The sequence below is a fragment of the Petaurus breviceps genome, unplaced genomic scaffold (genome assembly GCF_028583685.1).
Source record: "Petaurus breviceps papuanus isolate PSGF00001 unplaced genomic scaffold, PetGlider_PUasm1.0 188, whole genome shotgun sequence".
NCBI lineage: Eukaryota > Metazoa > Chordata > Mammalia > Diprotodontia > Petauridae > Petaurus > Petaurus breviceps.
Genome location: NW_027185804.1, coordinates 39689334 through 39710291, shown reverse-complemented (window position 1 = coordinate 39710291; position 20958 = coordinate 39689334). Strand labels below are relative to the sequence as shown.

Genomic DNA, 20958 nt, shown 5'->3' with positions numbered 1-20958 from the left:
TTATTTTTCATTTGTTAGTTTGTTTGATGTTTCTTTTTTTTATTTTTCACAAAATTCAGCAGTGATTTTTTCATTTACTTCTCCTGCTCATTTAACAGATGAAAAAGTGAGGTAAGCAGTTTCGAGTAAATTGCACAGGTTTACACAAGTAGTAAGTGTCTTATATGAGTCTTTCTGATTCTAAAGCCAGTGCTCCATCCATTGTGGTAGGTACTATTTTATACCCATTTTGCAGATAAAGAAAAAGGTTGCAGTGGTTAAGTGAATTGTCCAACATCTCACAGATAGTGAGTATCTGAGGTTGAATTGAAACGCAGGTCATCTCACAGATTCATACTAATATTTTGGCAACTAAGAATTCAAAAATGAGGGTCAAGGGGAAGAGTTCATTCTCCTTACAACTGTCCCAAATGGAATGATTATATTTAAGTTTAGAAGATTATATGGAAAGGAAATGAATAAGAGCAAGGTAACTACTTTTATCCAATGATACCAACATATCATTTTAACCCAAATTTATGAAAAATTTCCAATGAAAAAAGGAAATAGATCATTCCTAACAAATTGAAAAATATTGGGGAAAAAATGAAATGTCAATTTTGGATGATGTACTTAAAGACAGGCACTATAATGTAATTTAGGCAGAATTGTGAACTGGACCATCCATTCTGGGGAAAAAAAGTGGAATAATGCTGAAAAAAAGGATGAAATACAAAATAGAATGTAGATGGTTTGGAACAAATCTTCCAAAATTACCCATATGCAAAAAAGAAAATATAGGGATTAAATCAAAATAAATAAAAACATTCATAAGTACAATTTTAAAATGGAAAAGAATAGGAAGAAGAAAAAGTATATCCAATTGATGAAAAAAAATTGCTACAGAAATCATGATACAAGAATATAATATACCATAGGATAGTGCTCTATCCAAGAAATAGGACATATGAAGAATTTAGAAAATAACATAAATGATAACTAAAGAAGAATACAAGAAAAAAGATTCACAAACACATTGTCAATACTTACAGAAAGGTGATTTTTTTAAAAGAGAAAAAAAAAGAAATTGAACAATAAATTATTCTAATGCCTATGTCTAATTGCAGAAGGAACCTATGGAAATACATTTTTCTCCCTTTTCTGCATAGGCGAAATTGGAGATAGGTGAGGGTACAAAAGATAGAACATTGAATTTAAATCAGCAAAATATCATATTTTTTTTTAATAAGACAAGACGTGTCTGTGAAACCTTTTGGGAGCCAGCTATATACTGTACCTGCCTAAATTTCCTAGAATGTAAAAGGAGGACCTTAACAGCACTTATCTGTGAGGGATGTTGTCAGGAAAAAATGAGGTCACACTTGTAAAGTGCTTAGAGAAACTGGAAGAAAATTTGGAGAAACTTAAAGCATTTTGCAAACCTTAATGGGCTTTGACTTCATTAAGTATCATCATGGTTAAAATGGAAGACTGTGTATATGGAATATTCTATAACCTTTCAGACTCAGTTAATAATTGAGTGTGTCATGTCTTTAACATATCAGTTATAATCCCTCTCAAAGATTTACAGAAAAAAAAGAAAATATAGCCAAATTTATGAAAGATTTATGATCTTTTCTAGTGAAAAGAATATGTGCGCTGATTAAAATATTATTCCATCAAAACATGTGAATTCTTCAGCTGCATTTGCATGATTTTCACTTATTAAACTAACTTCCTGAAGAGTTAAAGGCATTCATCTGATCCAGAGTTTCTTCATGGCATTTTTAACTTCTGTATTTCTCAGGGTATAGATCAAGGGGTTTAACATCGGAGTAACAAAAGTAACACATACAGTTACAGCTTTGTCTATCAGAAAAGTGACTACAGGTCTTACATACAAGAATATACAAGGAACAAAAAACAAGACCACCACAGTGAAGTGAGAGCTACAGGTAGAAAGGACCTTTCTCCTTCCTTCTGAAGTACCAACCTTCAGGGAAGAGAGGATAACTATATAGGAGGCAATTAATATGAGAAAGATTGACAGGCACATAATTCCACTATTAGCAATGACTAAAAGGCCAAGAACTTGGGTGTCCATGCAGGCCAGTTTTAACAATGGGAACAAGTCACATGCAAAGTGATCGATAATGTTAGGGCCACAGAAGGGAAGATGGGCCATGAAGAGGAGTTGTATAGTGGCATGTATGGAGCCCCCTACCCAGGATGCTGCCACCAGGAGCTGGCACACACGTGGATTCATGATGACCATGTAGTGCAGGGGTTTACAGATGGCCACATAGCGATCATAAGCCATTGCCACAAGGAGAATCACTTCAGCACCTGCAAAAAAATGATCTAGAAAGAGCTGAGTCAGACAGCCTTTCAGGGAGATGATGGTCTTCTCATAGAGCAAATCCACAACCATTTTAGGAGCAAGAACTGAAGAGAAGGTAGCATCCACAATGGACAAGAATGTTAGAAAAAAGTACATGGGTGATCTCAAAGTCTGGCTGGCAATCACAGTTAAGACAATGAGCGTGTTTCCAACAATTGTGATAATATATATGATTAAAAAAATGATGAAGAAAGTTTTTCGAAGCTCTGGACTTTGTGTAAGGCCTAGCAGAACGAATTCAGTTACATTATTTTTTTTCTCCATTATAGTCAATCCTCTGACAGCTTCTTGATTTTAAAATAGTCTTATTGATTCATTCTTTTTTTCTTAAAGTTTTCCCCTATGGAGACCTTTTTGATAACACCTAAAAAATCCATTTGTTTTAAATTGAAATAGAATCAATCATGAGTCTTTTGCATGAAACTGCTTATTCTGTTAGGAATCAGTTTTGTACAGTGGGAAGGAAGGGATACAACAACCTCAATTCTAAGGGATGTGATTCAACTCCCTTTCATCTTAGAAGTAACTGGTGACAGTAAATCCCTTTCATATAACTTGTGTGTATGGAAACCAAGGATCGGTTGAAATGGGTCAATACAGTGGTTACAATACAACAGACTAATATAACTGCTAGTTATGTTTCAACTACATATTCACATCTTCGATGAAATTTTAGGAAAGATCAATGAGTAAATATCTTTTAAGTCAAATGAGAAAAGTTGGGCTAAAGCTTCACTGAGATAAGGGAGTAGGTGGAACAAAAATTTCGGAGTCAGGAAATCTTTCCTATCCTGCTTCTCTCTGTAGGACTCTGGGCAAATCTCTTAGCCTATAATTACCTAGGTATCCCTTTAAGTCCAGACTCTGTAAAGCATTGCATTAACTATATTGTTAGTGGTATCTTCCTTCTTAGGAGCTTCTTGAATCCAATGAAATCATATGTCTGCTTAAAAAGAAAGAAAACAGTTCGGTGAATATGAGTGATAAAAGCAAGATCTGATACGTCAAACCTTAGAAAATATCTTGCCGGCAATGCCAAATTCAAACCTCAAAATAATTCTATAGGGTAAATGCTATAAAAATTATTCCCGTTTTACAGATGAGAAAGCTGAGACCCAGAGAAGTTAAATATCTGACTCTTCCTCACCCAGCTGGTAAGTGTCAGAGGCAGAATTCAAACAGAAGAATCCTGGATTCAAGCTGAATTTTAATCGTTTGGCTGTGCTGAACAGTGGAGATAGGAGGTCTTCTCAAGAAAAGTTACTCAGTTAAAAGGAAATAATGATGGCTTGAGGAAATATTTTAATTTTAATTAGGGTTGATATCATTTCTGTAGTGGAAACACCATAAGGCACTGCTTCCCAAAGAACTACTAATACTCAATTACATATGATAGTAATTTAATGCTAACTCAGAGATGGTCAGGGCTCATTTTAGCATAACATACTATATTTAGTGTCAAAGGGCCTTTGGACATCATCTCAGTCAACCCTATTCTTTTAGAGATAAGCAAATTGAAGTGATCAGAGTCAAAGGCGTCACTCAAGACCACAAAAGTAGCTGGCCTATGTTGGGAGTCATGTTCAGGTTGGCTGATGCTAAGTTCATCAGAGTGATAAAAAATGAAAACTTCCAAAAGTACATATATGAATTTCATTATTCCACATGACTGGACTGAAATATAAAATCAGGGGCGTTTATAGCCTCAAAATGTATTATCTTTCTATTTGAAATGTTCCACTCATCTCACCTTCAATGTTACTATTTGAGTCTCCCCATTTTCTCAGTCACCTAAACTCTCAATCTTGTTGTCTTCCTCTGTCGATCCCCTACTCGAAATCATCTCAGACAGTTGATCAGCTATCATATCTTATCCTCTACCTTCACCACAACTTCCAGATATTTTTGCTTCTTTAAACCCATATAGCAATCACCTTTCTACCAGCCCTCATTACCTCTCCCTTGATCCATTAAAATAGCCTTCTGGTTAGTCTTCATGTCTGAAGTCTCAACCTACTCCCCATTATGCATCACTCTGGGGCCAAATTGCTCTGTGCCAGTCCATTGAGATAAAATAACTCCCTCCCTGCTTTCCATACAACTACACATAACGCACAACCAAGACACCATTATTCTTCCAATTTATTTTTAATATCAAATGTAAATTCTTCGAATAAGCATTTAAATACTTTCATAACTTTGACCCTGTCTTTCTATTCTTCTAATCCCTTCCATTCACATTGCTACTCATTCATAATGCTCTCCTTGCTGTTTTTCAAACATACCATCATGTTATTCCATTTTGTACTTCTGAGTCTTTAAACTGATGGTCCTTCCCATATGAATTTTTGCTCTCCTCATCTCCATTTTAAGTTTTTCTAGCATATAGAAAGCTTAAGTTCCAAACTGTATAAAAGGCCTTTCCATCCTCCCCTGAAATCAATTTCTACAACTATATTTCTTTATACAAATATACTTACATTTATATATAGAATAATAAGTATTTAATATATTACCATTACACAGGCATGTATTATAAACTGGTTACAGGGGAGGAGAAAATAGCCTTATATTGGTCTGTTCATTTACATGTTTCCCATATAATGTTATTTCATTATCATAGATTTTATTTACATATACACATATGCATACACGTTTAAACACATACATTTTTTTAAAAGGGAGAAATCAGCTCAATATGATTCTTTCTTCTATCCTTCTTTCCTCTCATTTCTAGGAAGTCTTGGATCTTTTACTCACCCAGGATAATACCTCTTGACCTGTGAATTGATCTCAATACCTCTGATATCCTAGAAAAGCTTGAAATGGCAATTAACTTTTTATATTAATCTTCAGCTGTCCATTCACATTTCCAAGTCTCTCTCATAAATAAACATATAAAAATTACTCTTTTAAAAATAACTTCATTTGATTTTCTCATGGCCCATTATTTATCATTTTTTTTCTTCCTGTCATTGGGCAGCCTCTTATGTCAAACTGTGTTCTTTTGCTTCCTGATTCTTTTTCTCTTCTCACATCACAACCCAATGTAATCTGGGTTTTGACCAGCTCAGTCATCTCAGCCCACGACTTGTGACTGACAAAGGTTCTCTTGAGTAGAGGTCTTTTTTCAGTTTTCATAATGCTTAGCTTACATCTTATGTGACTCTTAAATTAATACACATCTCAAAATTTAACTTACATAATACAGAACTCTGCCATTTGCCATTGATGATTGGCCTGTCTCCTGGATACCTGGACATCCTCTCCCCCTTGTGTTTTGGTAATATTATTCTCTGAATTCTATTTCCAATTATCTGGCAATTTCTGAGACTCCTCTGTTGGAACATAATTAATATACTACATTCTAACTGGTGATATCACTGAAAGGTCTCTTATTTATACATTGTCCTTTTTTCTTTATACTCATTCTCAGTAATATGATTAAATTCCATAACTTAAATTAACCTCTCTATATAGATTGCTCGTGAAAAATATACATATAACATACATACATATAAATACACACACACACATATATATATGCATATATATATGAAGTATGGGTATATATAAATGTGTGTATATATATATATATATATATCTAACAATAGAAAGATATAGATGGATACATAGATGATAGAAAGATTGATAGGAAGCTCAGGAGAGAGATAAATAGAAAGTAGATAGGTAGATAGGTAGGTAGGTAGATAGATAGATAGACAAATAGACAGATATATAGCTGTAAACAGATATGGAAAAGATTTGTGTGTTTCCACCTTTGATCTGTTTCTTAAGTTTGAAGTCCACAATTGGATATTTGAAACTAGATGTCATGTAGCATCTCAAAACCAATTCAGACAAAATATCTCATCTTTCCCTCATTAATATAATTTGCTGCCATCTCCTTCCCTCTAATCTCCCGGGTCACAGCCTCAAGTAATTGTTCAATCAATACCCCGTAACTGATCAGTTGTTAAATCTTACCTATTCCAAATACACATATCTTGTATCCAAACTTTCTCTTTATTCAATAGTCACTAAACCAGTTTCTCCTTAGAACATTACTTTCATCTGCTTATTAACATACCATCCTAATTAATGTAGGAGCAGCTAAGTGACTCATTGGAGAGTGTGCCTTCTTTGAGTGTCTTCATCTGTTTAATGAGCTGGAGAAGAAAATGGTAAACCATTCCAGTATCTTTGCCAAGAAAACAGAAAGTGGAGACACAAAGAGTTGTAGGTGAATGGAAAGACAAAATAATAACAACAACTTAATTGGTCTACCTTCAATATCTCCCTGTACAATTTGTTTTTCTTTACTTAGTTGGCAAATTGATATTCCTGTACTACAGATGACAGTGACACTTCATGCAGTGACCTTGTTCCAGAACCCCCAGTGAACACCAAAATAGCAAATATTTCTTCTCATAATATATAAAAATGATTTTTAAGCACTCAAAATGCTTGAAAATCCATCTCCAACCTTACTTTCCAAGACCATTACAAATTACTTCCACTCATTTGCTTTATAATTCAGCCACACTGTCACACTGACAAGCCACATTCAACTTATAGAATGATCAGTCAGGACAATTTTAATTCTGTTTTGCACTGGCTCTTCCTCATGCTTAAATTAATTTATTCTCCATTTCATTTTGTGATCTTTAACTTCCTTCAAAGTTTCACTTGGGTTACTCCATTAAGAAATTTCTTCTGATACCCCTACTTGCTGATATCCCATCCCCTTCAAAATTATCTATAACTTTATTTTTTGGAAGTATCTCTATATCCCTGGTTTTCTTCCTTATTCCTTTGAATTGTTTCCCCAAGAAATCAATGGTAAAAGTAGGGACACATGACCCAGTTTGGCTAGTCCTTTGTTACACGTTGTAATGCCCAACACTGGTAGGAGAGGTTTTCTTTAAGGTAAGGACTATTTCACATGTATGTTTACATATTCAATTTCTATCAACATGTCTTATGCTTAAGTTGTAAATAAATGTTTTATGAATGAATTAAAAATTATTTCAGAAGGAAAGTGAGAAAGAATAAAGTTTTTATACTAACTCTATTTCTTAGTAGTTAAGTGATAATAGGAAAGTCATTTAATTTCTTTGTTGTAATCAATGCCTTAGGACTTATGCAAGTTTCGAAAGCTTGTGATGCATGACTGTTGGAGGGATTTACAAAACCAGAAAAAGTATTCTGATGAAATTGCTCAAATCTCAAAATAAATATTTATTATACTTATTAATATGATATGCTGACACTGTGCCTCTAAATAAGAGTATAAAGGTATGTCAATCCCCTGATATTTCTTTACAAAATGTATATAAGTGAATAAATGTGTGATATACAAAGGTAACCAAAGTGAATTTCCAAAGATGCCGTCATTGACAATCCTGTAAATCATGATAAGAAGCATAGGGGAGATGGTATTTTATCCGTTGATTTGATGGAAACTATGAGAGAGGGAGAGCAGCAGCAGCAGATCAAAAGAATCTCTTAATTTCTGAGGAGAAAAGGACCTCGACATCGCAGCACTCAAATGTGGACATTTTGTTCTCAAAGAATCCTCACGACTTTGTATCTGGCAAAGTAATATCTAGTCACTGCATGTAGAATGATGAGAACTCCTATTTTTCGCCCCCTCATCTTCCTCCTTTTCTTCCTTTCACTCCTCCTCTGTCTCTTTCTTTTCCTCTTCCTATTCTCCTCTTCTTCCTCCTCCTGGTCCCTGTCCTCCTCTAGCACCATCTCCACCACCACCATCATTGCAATTACTATGACAATTAAAATTCCTGCTATGTCTTCAATAAGTACTGCTTCTATACTATTGCCACTACTCCCATAACCACACGCTCATCACTCCTTTTGTTCTCCTACTATGATTACTTTGCAATTTTATGAAAGTCCTGCTTAAGTCCAACTCTTTAGAGCCAAGCACAACAATACAGATGAGTTCTAACAAGGGCAGAATATAGTGTGACTATCACCTCCTTATTCTTGGAAGCCAAATTTCTCTTGAGGAATCTCAAGATTTCATAATTTTTTATAGTCATAGTTTGGTATATGGTTGCCATTTTGAGCTTTCAATTTATTAAAATTTCTATATTTTAAAAATAAAAACTATACATCTATCTTTGCCCCTTTCATCATGCATTTTCAAACTTGATTTTAGTTTAATATCACCCAAAGATAATTTACATTTAGCCCTATAGAATTTGACCTTTTTAAATTCAACCCATTGCTCTAGGCTGTCTAGATAATTTTGAATCCTCATTCAATAGTCCTCTAACTATCCTAAATTTTCTAACATTTATTTCCTCTGAATATTTAAAAACCTTTCCATGTGTATTTTATCTGAATCATGATAACATTGCAAATAGCATAGCTCAAAAAACAGAATCCTGGAGAAGCTCACTGGGCTTATATTTCCATGATTACATTGAAGAATTAAGAACATGTCTTGGTTACCACCACCCAAACACTCATGGATCCACCTGACTGTGTTATCACCAATATTCTCCACAATAATAAAATGAGACAATTTATCAAAGCCTTTGCTAAAATTGATAGGAACTAGATAAACCCTATTTTCAAACTTCTGCTCCTCTATAGATTCAACAATTCTTTGAAAACAGAAAATAACTTTATCCCATATTTCATGAAGCTGATCTACAGATCATCTGACTTTCCTTACCTCTGTGACAGTCTCTGAAAGACTGAATTATCAATGTGGTAAATTGAAATTCATACTGGATTTGTAATAAAAAAAAAGGCTAACTCCCCATTTTCAAGCTTACAAATTGTAAATGTAGCATTATATGGAAAGTCATTTAGCCACTTTAGGCTTCAGTATTCTTTTTTGTAGTATATGAAGATAAAAAAGATGTGCCCTAAGTATATTTCAATAAAAATTGATGATCTTATAAAATATCCCTTGAAGAGACACATGATTTTCAATCAGGCATGGAAGACCCAAGATCCATGGGTTTTTCAATGTAACCCTTTAGCAAATCCTTTGTGTTAGGTGGTTTTCCTTTCTTAGATATTATTTTCCCCCATTGGGGAGGAACCTCTTATAACTAAGATACATAAAAATCCATAGAAGTAAAAATATGAAATTACATTGGGAATCAGTCCATTGCATGATGATCTGGAGGCTTGGTTCTCAAATTCTCTGTACCCAGCAGTCAGAATTGAGTTCTACCAAGCTCTATGCCATGGAAAAATTGCTCTCCTTCTAAATGAATAAGTGGACTTCTTTTCCTGTCTATGTGATCATAACTTGCCATAAATCATGGAATACTTTTTTTGTAGAATACCTACTTTGTCCCTTTGTGTAAGATTGGACATTATGTTTTATACTGTATTAGAATTCAGAATCCCACATATTTTACTTCCTAGTACTTTGTCTTTGAACAAATCACTTGCTTTCCCAGAACTTCAGTTCCTTACCTGGGAGGATGTTCAATTGGAAGATGTCTTTTTCCTCTTGCTTTTATGACCAACTTAACTTTTGTGGGATAAAACAGGGCACTACTCCAGATGAAGGATTGAAGTGGCTGCTATAGAAACTGAAATATCTGATGTAAAACCCCACCTCCTTCTTTACAGAAAGTTTTGAATAATCTATACCAATTGGAGAAGGGGGGCAAGGGAAAAAATAAAGAATTTGAGAAATAATTTAAACACTGTTCAATGGACTTTAAAATAAATCATAGTTTAGCTTCATAAAGAACTTCTTTACAGAAAGACCAGGAATTATACCAATGTTCATCTTGTTATGAAGGGAAAATATAAGGGGCATCCAATAATTACCTGCTGGATAACAATAGCATTGACTACTGTTGCATTATTGCAATGGTGCCACATTGAAGAAGGGTCTCCATTTACTGCTGAGTTAATCAGCATGATAGTGAGTTCACTTTTTCAGTGTGAGGTGGGTGACAGCTGAGTCACATAAAGTTGGTAATGGTAAGAGAAAAAATCAGCTTATAAATTCCTCTTGCTAATTGGTGGTTATATCACTGAAGCAGGCAGTTGAATAAATGTAGTAGCACCCACAAAATAATAGAGAAAAGAAATCAATTCCCACTGGTTTAGAGAATATAACTGCAGTGTCCCCTTGGCAGAGGGTATGCTAGCTACCTCAGCAAAATCTGATCCCCACTGGAGAAGTCCATTTGCCACCAAGGAAACACATAGGGAAGTCCACAGGGATGATTCTAAAGTTCCATTTTGTCAATGTGTTAATAAAACCCAGAAGACAAGACCGAAAGATTTCCCTTCTTTGCAGTAATGTACCAAAAATACTTCTGAATTTGGAGCCAGAGAACCTAGGAATAAAATCAATCTCTGTTTTGTATACCCTATGGAACTTCTTTTTGATCATCTCATCCCAGTGGACCCAACTATTCTCATATACAGAATGAGAAAAAGTTTATGATGTAAGGCTGCTCTCTAAGGTCCCTTATGTTTCTCTATCCTATGAAGCTCCATAACTTTTATCTGAACAACAACTTAGAATTTGAGGTTACAAGAAGCTTAACACTGTCTCTTTCAATTCAACCAAACCCATACAAAGGTAGAGTAGGTTTGTTTACTAATTTGAAAGGTATAAAAAGATCTTGTAACCCCTATACAGTTCCTACAACCATGCAGCAACATGCTCCCACCAAAATATTATTTATCATTGTAAATAACAGTAACAACCATTGATAATGACTGTAATGTTATAAACACATTAATCAGAGGAAACTCTAGAACAATCTCCATGGACTCCAGTATTTGTGGTTCCTTGGTGGGAAAAAGACTTTTCCAGTGGGAAACAGATTTTGCCCAGAGAATAAGAGAAGAGCTTGGTTTTGCCAAAAGTCATACAGAGTGTAGGGACATAACATCTTCAGATATTCATTTTTAGCATCTTTTAAATTAACTCAAGTGTGAAAACCAAGTAGCAAATTAACAAACAAATGTTGTTCACAAAATAAGTATCATCCAAGCAATGGGTAAGGACAATAAAAGAGAAGGCCATTAAAGTATCAAGAACTCTAATGTTGACCTGCTCTCCTCTGAATGTTTAAATTCCTAGAGGAAAACTGTTATCACTTTTTATAGACACTCTGTAATATTTCTGATTCGACATGAACACGCATCCCACACATACTTCTTTGACTTCTTATACTCTGTTTCTTTTCATTGTTTCAAGTTAAGTAAGTTTGCAAGAGACTTTTTTTAATCATTCCAAATGGTTTTATCTTTCAGTGAAGGTTTTACAAAACAAATCCTATCTGCCTATCCAGGAAAGAGATGTCTTTACTGCTTCTCAAAGTTCAAGAGACTCCATCATCTCTAGCTATATCAATGCATTGAATCCAATGAAACAAGAAAAAAAAGTCCTGAAGTAATATTCTCTTTCCTACTCAAAAATTGTCATTCTGAAAAAAAAGTTTCCCTGTGTATCGACAGAAGATAGTCATTAATTCACCAACACAAATAGAAAGACTCCAGCACATAATAAGTGCTAAGTGATTGTTTATTGACTGTGATAGGATCTGCACTCATTGGTTGATTTTATTCACGTATGATGGGTGCAAAAAACAAAGCAAAACGAAACAATAAAACAGCTCGAGACTCAGAGATAGGGAAAAATTGGAAAGAGACAGGATTTGAACCTGTATGCTACTGACTCAATGTCCAGTCTCTTATCACAATCCTATGAAAACTCTAAGGTGAACTTAAAAGGATAATTCAGTGTGTTGTGGGATGGGAAACAATAGAAACAATGACTTTTTTAAGTACTAGAAGGTATGTCAAGTGGAAGAGCTATAAGACGGGCTAAATTTATTCTATTTTTTTTTTCCAGAAGACTCTCCTGGGACTGATAGATGGAAATCATAATTAGAAAAAATGTAGGTTTTATATCAGTGAAAAGTAAAAACCACAAATTCTCAATATGAAAGTTTACTGATAAAGAAATGGAATGATACAAGGATGAGGTTTCTCTATCCCCTTGGTTTTGTTAGTAGAAGTTTTCTCATCATGTTCAGAGTCTGCTGAAGAAGGGAGACAGAACACACCATGACTTGACAAGCTTTTATGAGGGTTCAAGTACATTCCTGGGACTACGCTTTTTTTCTAGGGATGCAAAGGTTAAACTTGTGTCTGTGAGAAAGATCTGAAAAAGCCAGCATGACAACATACCTGTCAGACATAAAGAATGTATTAAGCATTTCAGTTGTTCCTGACCATTTTCTCTGAATACAAATAGAAGTAGAAAAATAACAGTCCCTATCATTGAGGATCCTACATTCTAATGAAGGAAGGCAACACATAAAATGAATCTGAAAAGTGGAGGGGAGGTGCCTAGGTATGAGAGCATGATAGAGAAAAGTGCAGTGGAGATGAGAACTATAGCAGAGCAGCCTGGGGGAATGATGAAGACCATTAGTGATGGAGTCTCCAGGATGTTATGAAGCAACTTCTGGAAAAGCTTCATGCTGATGTTGAAGTTAGGGGAAAGAAGATTAGGATATTAAACATGGTATGGCCATGTAAGAGTTTCACTGGGATGTGCTTAAGAGGTGAAAGAATTTGTCAATTGCTTCCTGCTTTAGTCATATTTTGCTAAATACCCTATAAGTGGATTCTCCACATATATAAAAATATAAGTGCTATTAGCACCATCTAAATTTTGTCTGTGGCTATATTTGCATTGTTTTAGTGGGACCCTGGCTCTGGTAGTCCTAGATTCAGCAGCAGCAGCAGTAGTAGTAGTATAAGTAATAGTAATAGTAGCAGCAGAAGCAGCAGTAGTAATAGTAATACATGGAAGAGAAGGAAGAGAATGGCCAGCATTTACATAGTCTTTTGAGGTTTTCAAAGTACTTGGTGAATATTTCCTTCTACCTTCACAATTACCTTGGGAAATCTTATTCTTTAGTTGTATCATTTGTCTCCAAATCTTCATGACTCCGTGAAGATGTTTTTTTCTTTCTCTCTGACAGAGATACTATAGTGATTTGTCATTTCCTTCTCTATCTCATTTTTACAAATGAGGAATAGAGGCAAACATGTATATATATATATATATATATATATATATATATATATATATTATTAATACCATCTTACATGTAACTCGGAAATAAAATATACAGGCACTGGGGCATAGAGACACACAGTTCCCTACTGGAAAGTCAGAGTGTGGATGGGGTAAGATATAGGACAGAGCAGATTGGGGGAGGGGATATTCTGTTGGGATCACTGTTTTGGGGTGCTGGGCAGGGGAAAATGGGGAGAAAATTTGTAACTCAAAATATTGTAGAAATGAATGATGTAAACTAAAAAAAAGAAAAAAAAACAAAAGTTACTGTAGAGAAAATAAAATATTTGGGAATCTACCTGCCACAACAACCCCCAGGATTTTATGAATACAACTACAAAACACTTTTCACACAAATAATGTCAGATCTAACTAATTGAAGAAAATCAGTTGTTCTTGATAGAGTGTAGCTAATATTATGAAAATGACAATTTTACCTAAATTAAGTTACATATTCAGTGCCATACCAATCTACCAAAAATTTCTTTATATAGTTAAAAGAAATAGTAACAAAATTCATTCGGAAGAAAAAAAAAAAGATCCAGAATAAAGAGGCAATTAATGAAAAGAAATGCTACAGAAGGTGGCCTAGACATCCAGATTTTCATGTGTATTAAAAAAAGTAGCAGTCATCAAAACTACTTGGTACTGGTTGAGGAATATAGTAGTGGATCAATGGAATACATTGTGTACACAAGACTTAGCAGTCAATGATTACTGTAAGCTACTATTTGGTAAACCCAAAGACACCAATTTGGGGGAAAATAACTCAGTATGTGACACTATATATTATTTCCCAGTTGTATGTAAAAAAATATAATAATATTTTTTAAACATTTGATTTTAAAACTTTAAATTCCAGATTTTTCCCTTCCTCCCTCATCACTCACCATTACCGGGTAGATAAGCAATTGAATATAGTTTTTACATGTGCAGCTAAGCAAAACATTTCCATAGTCAATATATTGTGAAAGACCAACTATATTTCCCTCCTATACTGCCCCTACTTGTTCTATTCTCTACTTTGACCCTGTCCCTTTTCAAACACGTGTGCTTCTAACCACCGTCCCCACAACCTGCTCTCCCCTCTGTCTTCCTCCCTCTCATCCCCTTCCCCCTACTCTCCTGGAGGGCAAGATACCCAATTTAATGTGTATGTCATTCCCTCACTAAGCCAAATTCAATGAGATTAAGGTTGGCCCATTCCCTTCTTCTTTCCTGTTCTTTCCCTCCATTGTAACAGTTTTCCCTTGCCTCTTCTATATGAGATAATTTACCCCTTTCGGTCTCCTCTCATCTCATCTTAATTTTCTATTCAACTCAGTTTTTTCGATCAAGAATGCTTGAAAGTCATCTATTCCCTGGATGCCATATTTTCCCCTGAAACATGATATTCAGTTTTGCTGGTTATATATATATACACACATATACATATACATATACACACATATATATACTCACACACATATACATATATACATACACATACCTACACACATGTATGTATATTTATACATGTATATGTGTGTGTGTATATGTATATTTTCACATTTGATTTTTTAAAATTCCAGATTCTTTCCCTTCCTCCCTTGTCACCCACCATTACTGGAAATATAAGCAATTCAGTATAGGTTGTACATGTGTGGCTATGCAAAGCATTTTCATAGCATATATATTTTGAAAGACTGAATATATTTCCTTTCATCTGATCCCACCCTCAGTTGTTCTATTCTATACTTTGATAATGTCCCTTTTCAAAACTGAGTGATTCCAACTTGCCCCACCCCAGCCTTCCCTCCCTTCCATTGTCCCCCCTCTTATCTCTTTCCCTCCTACCCTCCAATACAGTGAGATACCCTATTCAGTGTTTTTGCCATTCCCTCTCTAAACCAAATTCAATGAGAGTAAAGTTGACTCCTTCCCTATTACTTTCCTGTTCTTCCCCTCCATTGTAACAATTTTCCCTTGCCTCTTGTATATGAAATAATTCAGCCCATTCTGTCTCTCCCCATCTCCTTTCATTATAATCCTCTCTCATCTCTTAATTTCACCTTTTAAGTATCATCCCTTCCTATTCAATTGATCTTGTGACCTCTGACTATGTAAAGCTGTATAAACATATACAAACACTCACATATGTTTTCAAACACCTATATACCCTTTTATACAGGCATATATGTAGGTATACACACACACACACACACACACACACACACACAAATATATATATATATATATATATATATATATATATATATATATATATATATATACATATACATATTTCTATTCCCTTCAACTATTCTCATACTGAGAAAAGTTTCATAAGTTACAATTATTGTTTTTCCATGTAGGAGTGTAAATATTTCAACTTCAATAAGCTCCTTATGATTGTTTTTTCCAGGTTTACCTTCTCATGCTTCTCTTGCTTCCTGTATTTGAATTACAAATCTTCTATTCAACTCTGGTTTTTTCATCAAAAATGTTTAAAAGTCCTCGATTCCATTCAATGACTATATTTTCCATTGAAACATGATACTCAGTTTTGCTGGGGAGGTGATTCTTGGTTTTAATCCCAGCTCCTTTGACCTCCATAATATCATATTCCAAGCCCTTCTATCCCTCATTGTAGAAGTTGCCAGATCCTGTTTTATACTAATTGTGTTTCCACAATATTCAAATTCTTTCCTCCTGGTTACTTGTAATACTTTCTCCTTGATTTGGGAATTCTGGAACCTGGCTTACTATTTACCTGGCTATACTATTCCTAGGGGTTTTCTTTTTGGCATCATTTTTAGGAGGTGATTGGTGCATTCTTTCAACCTCTATTTTGCCCTCTGGTACTAAAACATCAGGGCAGATTTGGCTTGGGCAGCATGGACCATTGTTGCAGCAAGAACACCAGCATCCCCAGGGCGACTGCCAGCACAGTGTCTGAGTAAAAGCTTTCTCATCACCTGTGGAACCTACTAAAATAGGGAGACAAATCACACCATAACTTTGCAAGCCTTTATTGGAGTCCAAATACATTTCAGGGACTACAGTTTTGTCTGGGCATGGAAAGTTTAAATTTAGACTGTCTATGACAAAGATCTGAAAATCCCAGCATGCCAACCAGCCTGCCAGTTGTTAAGAAGGCATCAAGCACTTCATCTGTTCAGGCACTGTTCTCTGAATACAAATAGAAGGACAAAAAAAAAGACAATTCCTATCAATGAGGGTTTTCTTTCTAATGGGATAAGGTAACATAAAAGGGAGCTGAAAAATGGAGGAAGGTATCCAGGTAGGAGAGCTTAGTAGAAAAAGTCTAAAGTAGCCTGGAGAAGGATAAAGACCAGTACTAATAGAGAGTCCAGGATATAAGGCAACTTCTGGAAAGGCTGTGTGCTCATGAATGTGCTAGGGGAAAGTAGACTAGGATATAGGGGATGGTATGGCAACTTAGGAGTTCCTCTGGAATGTGGTTGAGATGAGAAAGAATTTGCAAATATGGTAGCTTCCTGCTTTAACTAATTATTTGTGCTAAATATGTGACAAATGCATTCTACAGAGATGTACAAATGTAAGTGCTATTAACATCATCTATTTTTTTTCCAAAGCCACATTTGACTTCATATATTTTTTGTTTTATGTGGGACCTAGTCATAACAAATTAATAGTAGAAGTAATATAGTTATACTCAGAGGAATAGTAGTACCTCTCACCCTAACCTTCCAATCTGACCTCCTACTCTAACCCTAAACTTATATTATTAATGCTACTTAGTATTTGTAATAGTACTACTAGTACCGCTCCTACTCTTACAATTACTACTACTACCAGGACTACAATGACTACTACTACTATAACTATTTTAAAGAGGTGAAGGAAGCATGTGGTTAAATTTAAATAATATTTTCACACTTTCTGAGAACTTTTCAAATATTTTACTTTATCTGCACAGTTACTTTGGGAGGTATTATTGTTCAGTTATGCTATTTGTCTCTAAATATTCATGATCCCAACAAGATCTGTTCTTTTTTTGTTTGTTTGTTTGTTTTCTTTATTTGTTTGATAGTTTGTTGTTGTGTTGTTATTTTACAAAAATCAGCAGTGATTTGCCATTTACTTCTCCAGCCCATTTTATCTCTAAAATGAAGAAAATGAGGTAAACAAATTTGAGTGACTTGCCCAGGGTTACACAGGTAGTAATTGTCTTATATGAGTTTTACTGATTCTATACCTAGTGTTCCATCCATTGTATTAGGTATTATTTCATCCCCATTGTGTAGATGAAACAAAAACTTGAAAGAGTTAAGTGAATTGTCCAAGATCACAGAGATAGTGAGTATCTGAGGATGAATTGAAAATCAAGTCATCTCATAGATTCATACTAATATTTTAGCAGCTAAAAATTTGAAAATGAGGGTAAAGGGAAGACTTAATTCTTCTTACTACAGTCCCAAATCAATCGATTATATTTAAGTTTAGAAGAGAATATGGAAAGGAAATGAGGGAGAGCAAGGTAACTACGATTATCCAATGATAAAAACATATCATTTTGGCCCAATGTTATAATTCATGAAATATGTCCAATGAAAAAAGGTAATAGATCATTCTTAAAAAATTGAAAAATATTGGGGGAAAATGAAGTGTCAATTTTGGAGGATGTACTTAAAGACAGATGCTATAATGTATTGTGGGAAAAACTGTGATCTGGTCCATTCACTATAAAAATAATTGGATTAATTATTTTTAAAAATGGATGAAATATAAAATAAAATGAAGATGCTTTGGCACAAATCTTCTACAATTAGACATGTGCAAAAATAAAATATTGGGATTAAATAAAAAAATAAATAAATAATATTCAAAAGTACACTTTTATAATGGAAAAGAATTGGAAGAAAAAAATACATACATGTAATGGAAAAATTGCTACAGAAATCACATTACAAAAATATAACATAACATGGGATAGTACTGTAACCTAAGAAATAGGATATATGAAGAATTTAGACAATAACATGAACACTAATAAAAGAAGAAAACAAGAAAATATATTTACAATCACATTGACAATATTACAGAAAGGTGATATTTTTTTAAGTGAAAAAAAGAAGTTGATCAATATATGATTGTTATACCTAAGTCTAATTGCAGAAAGAATACACTGATATATATTTTTCTCCCTTCTCTGTAGAAGCATAATGGGAGATAAGTGAGTGGTACAAAAGTTAGATTATTGGATTTAAATAAGAAAAATATCCTTTTTTAATGAGACAAGAGCTGTCTGTGGAACCCTATGGGAGTCAGCTATATACGGTAACTGCCTAAATTTCCTTGAATATAAAAAAAGAATGATAAGAGCACTTATCTCTGAGGGATGTTTTGAGGACAAAATGAGCTAGTATTTATAAAGTACTAGAGAAACTGTATCTAAAACATTTTGCAAACCATAATGGACTTTTACAACATTAAGTAACATCATTGTTAAAATGGAAGACTATGGTTATGGAATATTCTACAAGCTTTCAGACTCAGTTAATGTTTGAATGTGGCATGATTTTAGTATGCCAGTTATAACCTCTCACAAAGATTTGAAAAAATAAAATGTAGCCTGAATAAAATCAGGGTACAGATTTATTAAAGGTATGTGATCTTAAAAATATATATATATCTATGATCTTTGCTACTGAAAAAAAAAATATGTGCACTGATTAAAATACTAATGCACCAAAACATATGAATCCTTCAGCTGCATTTAAATTATTTTTGCTTATTAAACTAACTTCCTGAAGAGTCAAAGGCATTCATTTGATCCAGAGTTTCTTCATGGCATTTTTAACCTCTGTATTTCTCAGGGTATAGATTAAGGGGTTTAACATCGGAGTAACCAAAGTAACACATACAGCTACAGCTTTGTCTATCAGAAAAGTGACTACTGGTCTCACATACAAGAATATACAAGGAACAAAAAACAAGACCACCACAGTGAAGTGAGAGCTACAGGTAGAAAGGGCTTTTCTCCTTCCTTCTGAACTACCCACATTCAAGGAAGAGAGGATAACTACATAGGAGGCAATTAATAAGAGAAAGATTGACAGGCACATTATTCCACTATTAGCAATGACTAAAATGCCAAGAACTTGGGTGTCCATGCAGGCTAGTTTCAGCAATGGGAACAAGTCACACACAAAGTGATCGATAACATTAATGCCACAGAAGGGAAGATTTGCCATGAAGACAAGTTGTATGGTGGCATGTATGGAGCCTCCTACCCAGGCTGCTGCCACCAGGAGCTGGCATACACGAGGATTCATGATGATCATATAGTGCAGGGGTTTACAGATGGCCACATAGCGATCATAAGCCATGACCACAAGGAGAATCATTTCAGCACCACCAAAAAAGTGATCTAGAAAGAGCTGAGTCAGACAGCCTTTCAGAGAGATGATGGTCTTCTCATGGAGTAAATCCACAACCATTTTAGGGGCAACAACTGAAGAGTAGGTAGCGTCCACAATGGACAAGAAGGTTAGAAAAAAGTACATGGGTGATGTCAAAGTCTGGCTGGCTGTCACTGTTAAGACAATGAGCATGTTTCCAACAATTGTGATAATATATATGATCAAAAAAATGACGAAGAAAGTTTTTCGAAGCTCTGGACTTTGTGTGAGGCCTAGCAGAACGAATTCAGTTACATTGCTTTTGTTCTCCATTTTGGTTAATCCTTTGAGAACTTCCTGATTTTCGCATAGTCTTACTGGTTCCATCCATTTTTCTTCATGCCGTCCCTTATTGGGAACTTTTCTCTAACTCACTGAAAAATCCTAATTTCAAATAGAATTAATTATGAGTCTTCTGCATGAAACTGCTTGTACTGTTAGGAATAAATTTGTATAGTGGAAAGGAAGTGATACAAAAACCTCAGTGCTAAGGAATGTGATTCATTTCCCTTTCATATTAGAAATACCTGGTCATCGTAAATTCTTTTCATATAACTTGTGTGTATGGAAACCAAGGAAGAGAGAAATGGGTCAATATCATGTTTATCAGCGATTACTATTCAACAAACTAATATAGCTCCTAGTTAGTTTGCAACTGCATGTTCATATTTTAGATGAAATTTTAGAAAAAGGTCAATGATTCAAGTCAAATGGGAAAAGTTGGTAGAAAGCTTTACTGAAATAAGGGAGCAGGTAGAATAAAAATCTTCGAACCAGGAAAACTTCTTTCCTCCCCTCCTTCTCTCTATTATGACACTGAACAAATCTCTTATCCTACAATTACCTAGGTTATCACTTTTAAGTCCAGAAGTTGCAAATCACTGGATCAACTATATTGGTAGTGGTATCTTCCTTACTAGGAGCTCCTTGAATCCAGTGGAATCATGTCTGGTCAAAAAGAAAGAAAAAAGTTCAATGAGTATGAGTGATAAAAGCAAGATTTCATACTTTAAACTTGAGAAAATATCTTGCCAGCA

The 20958-nt window shown here is 34.6% G+C and overlaps 2 protein-coding genes across 2 annotated transcripts; both read right to left on the bottom strand.

Annotated features, from left to right (window-relative positions):
- Positions 1-1735: 1735 nt before the first annotated feature.
- LOC138163486 (olfactory receptor 4C6-like) lies at positions 1736-2644 on the bottom strand. The gene has a single exon (XM_069090945.1). It carries the CDS (start codon positions 2642-2644, stop codon positions 1736-1738), a length of 909 nt encoding a protein of 302 aa, XP_068947046.1.
- A 16641-nt stretch (positions 2645-19285) lies between these two features.
- Positions 19286-20194, bottom strand: LOC138163485 (olfactory receptor 4C6-like). The gene has a single exon (XM_069090944.1). The coding sequence runs from the start codon at positions 20192-20194 to the stop codon at positions 19286-19288; it is 909 nt and encodes a 302-aa protein (XP_068947045.1).
- Between the last annotated feature and the right edge of the window lie 764 nt (positions 20195-20958).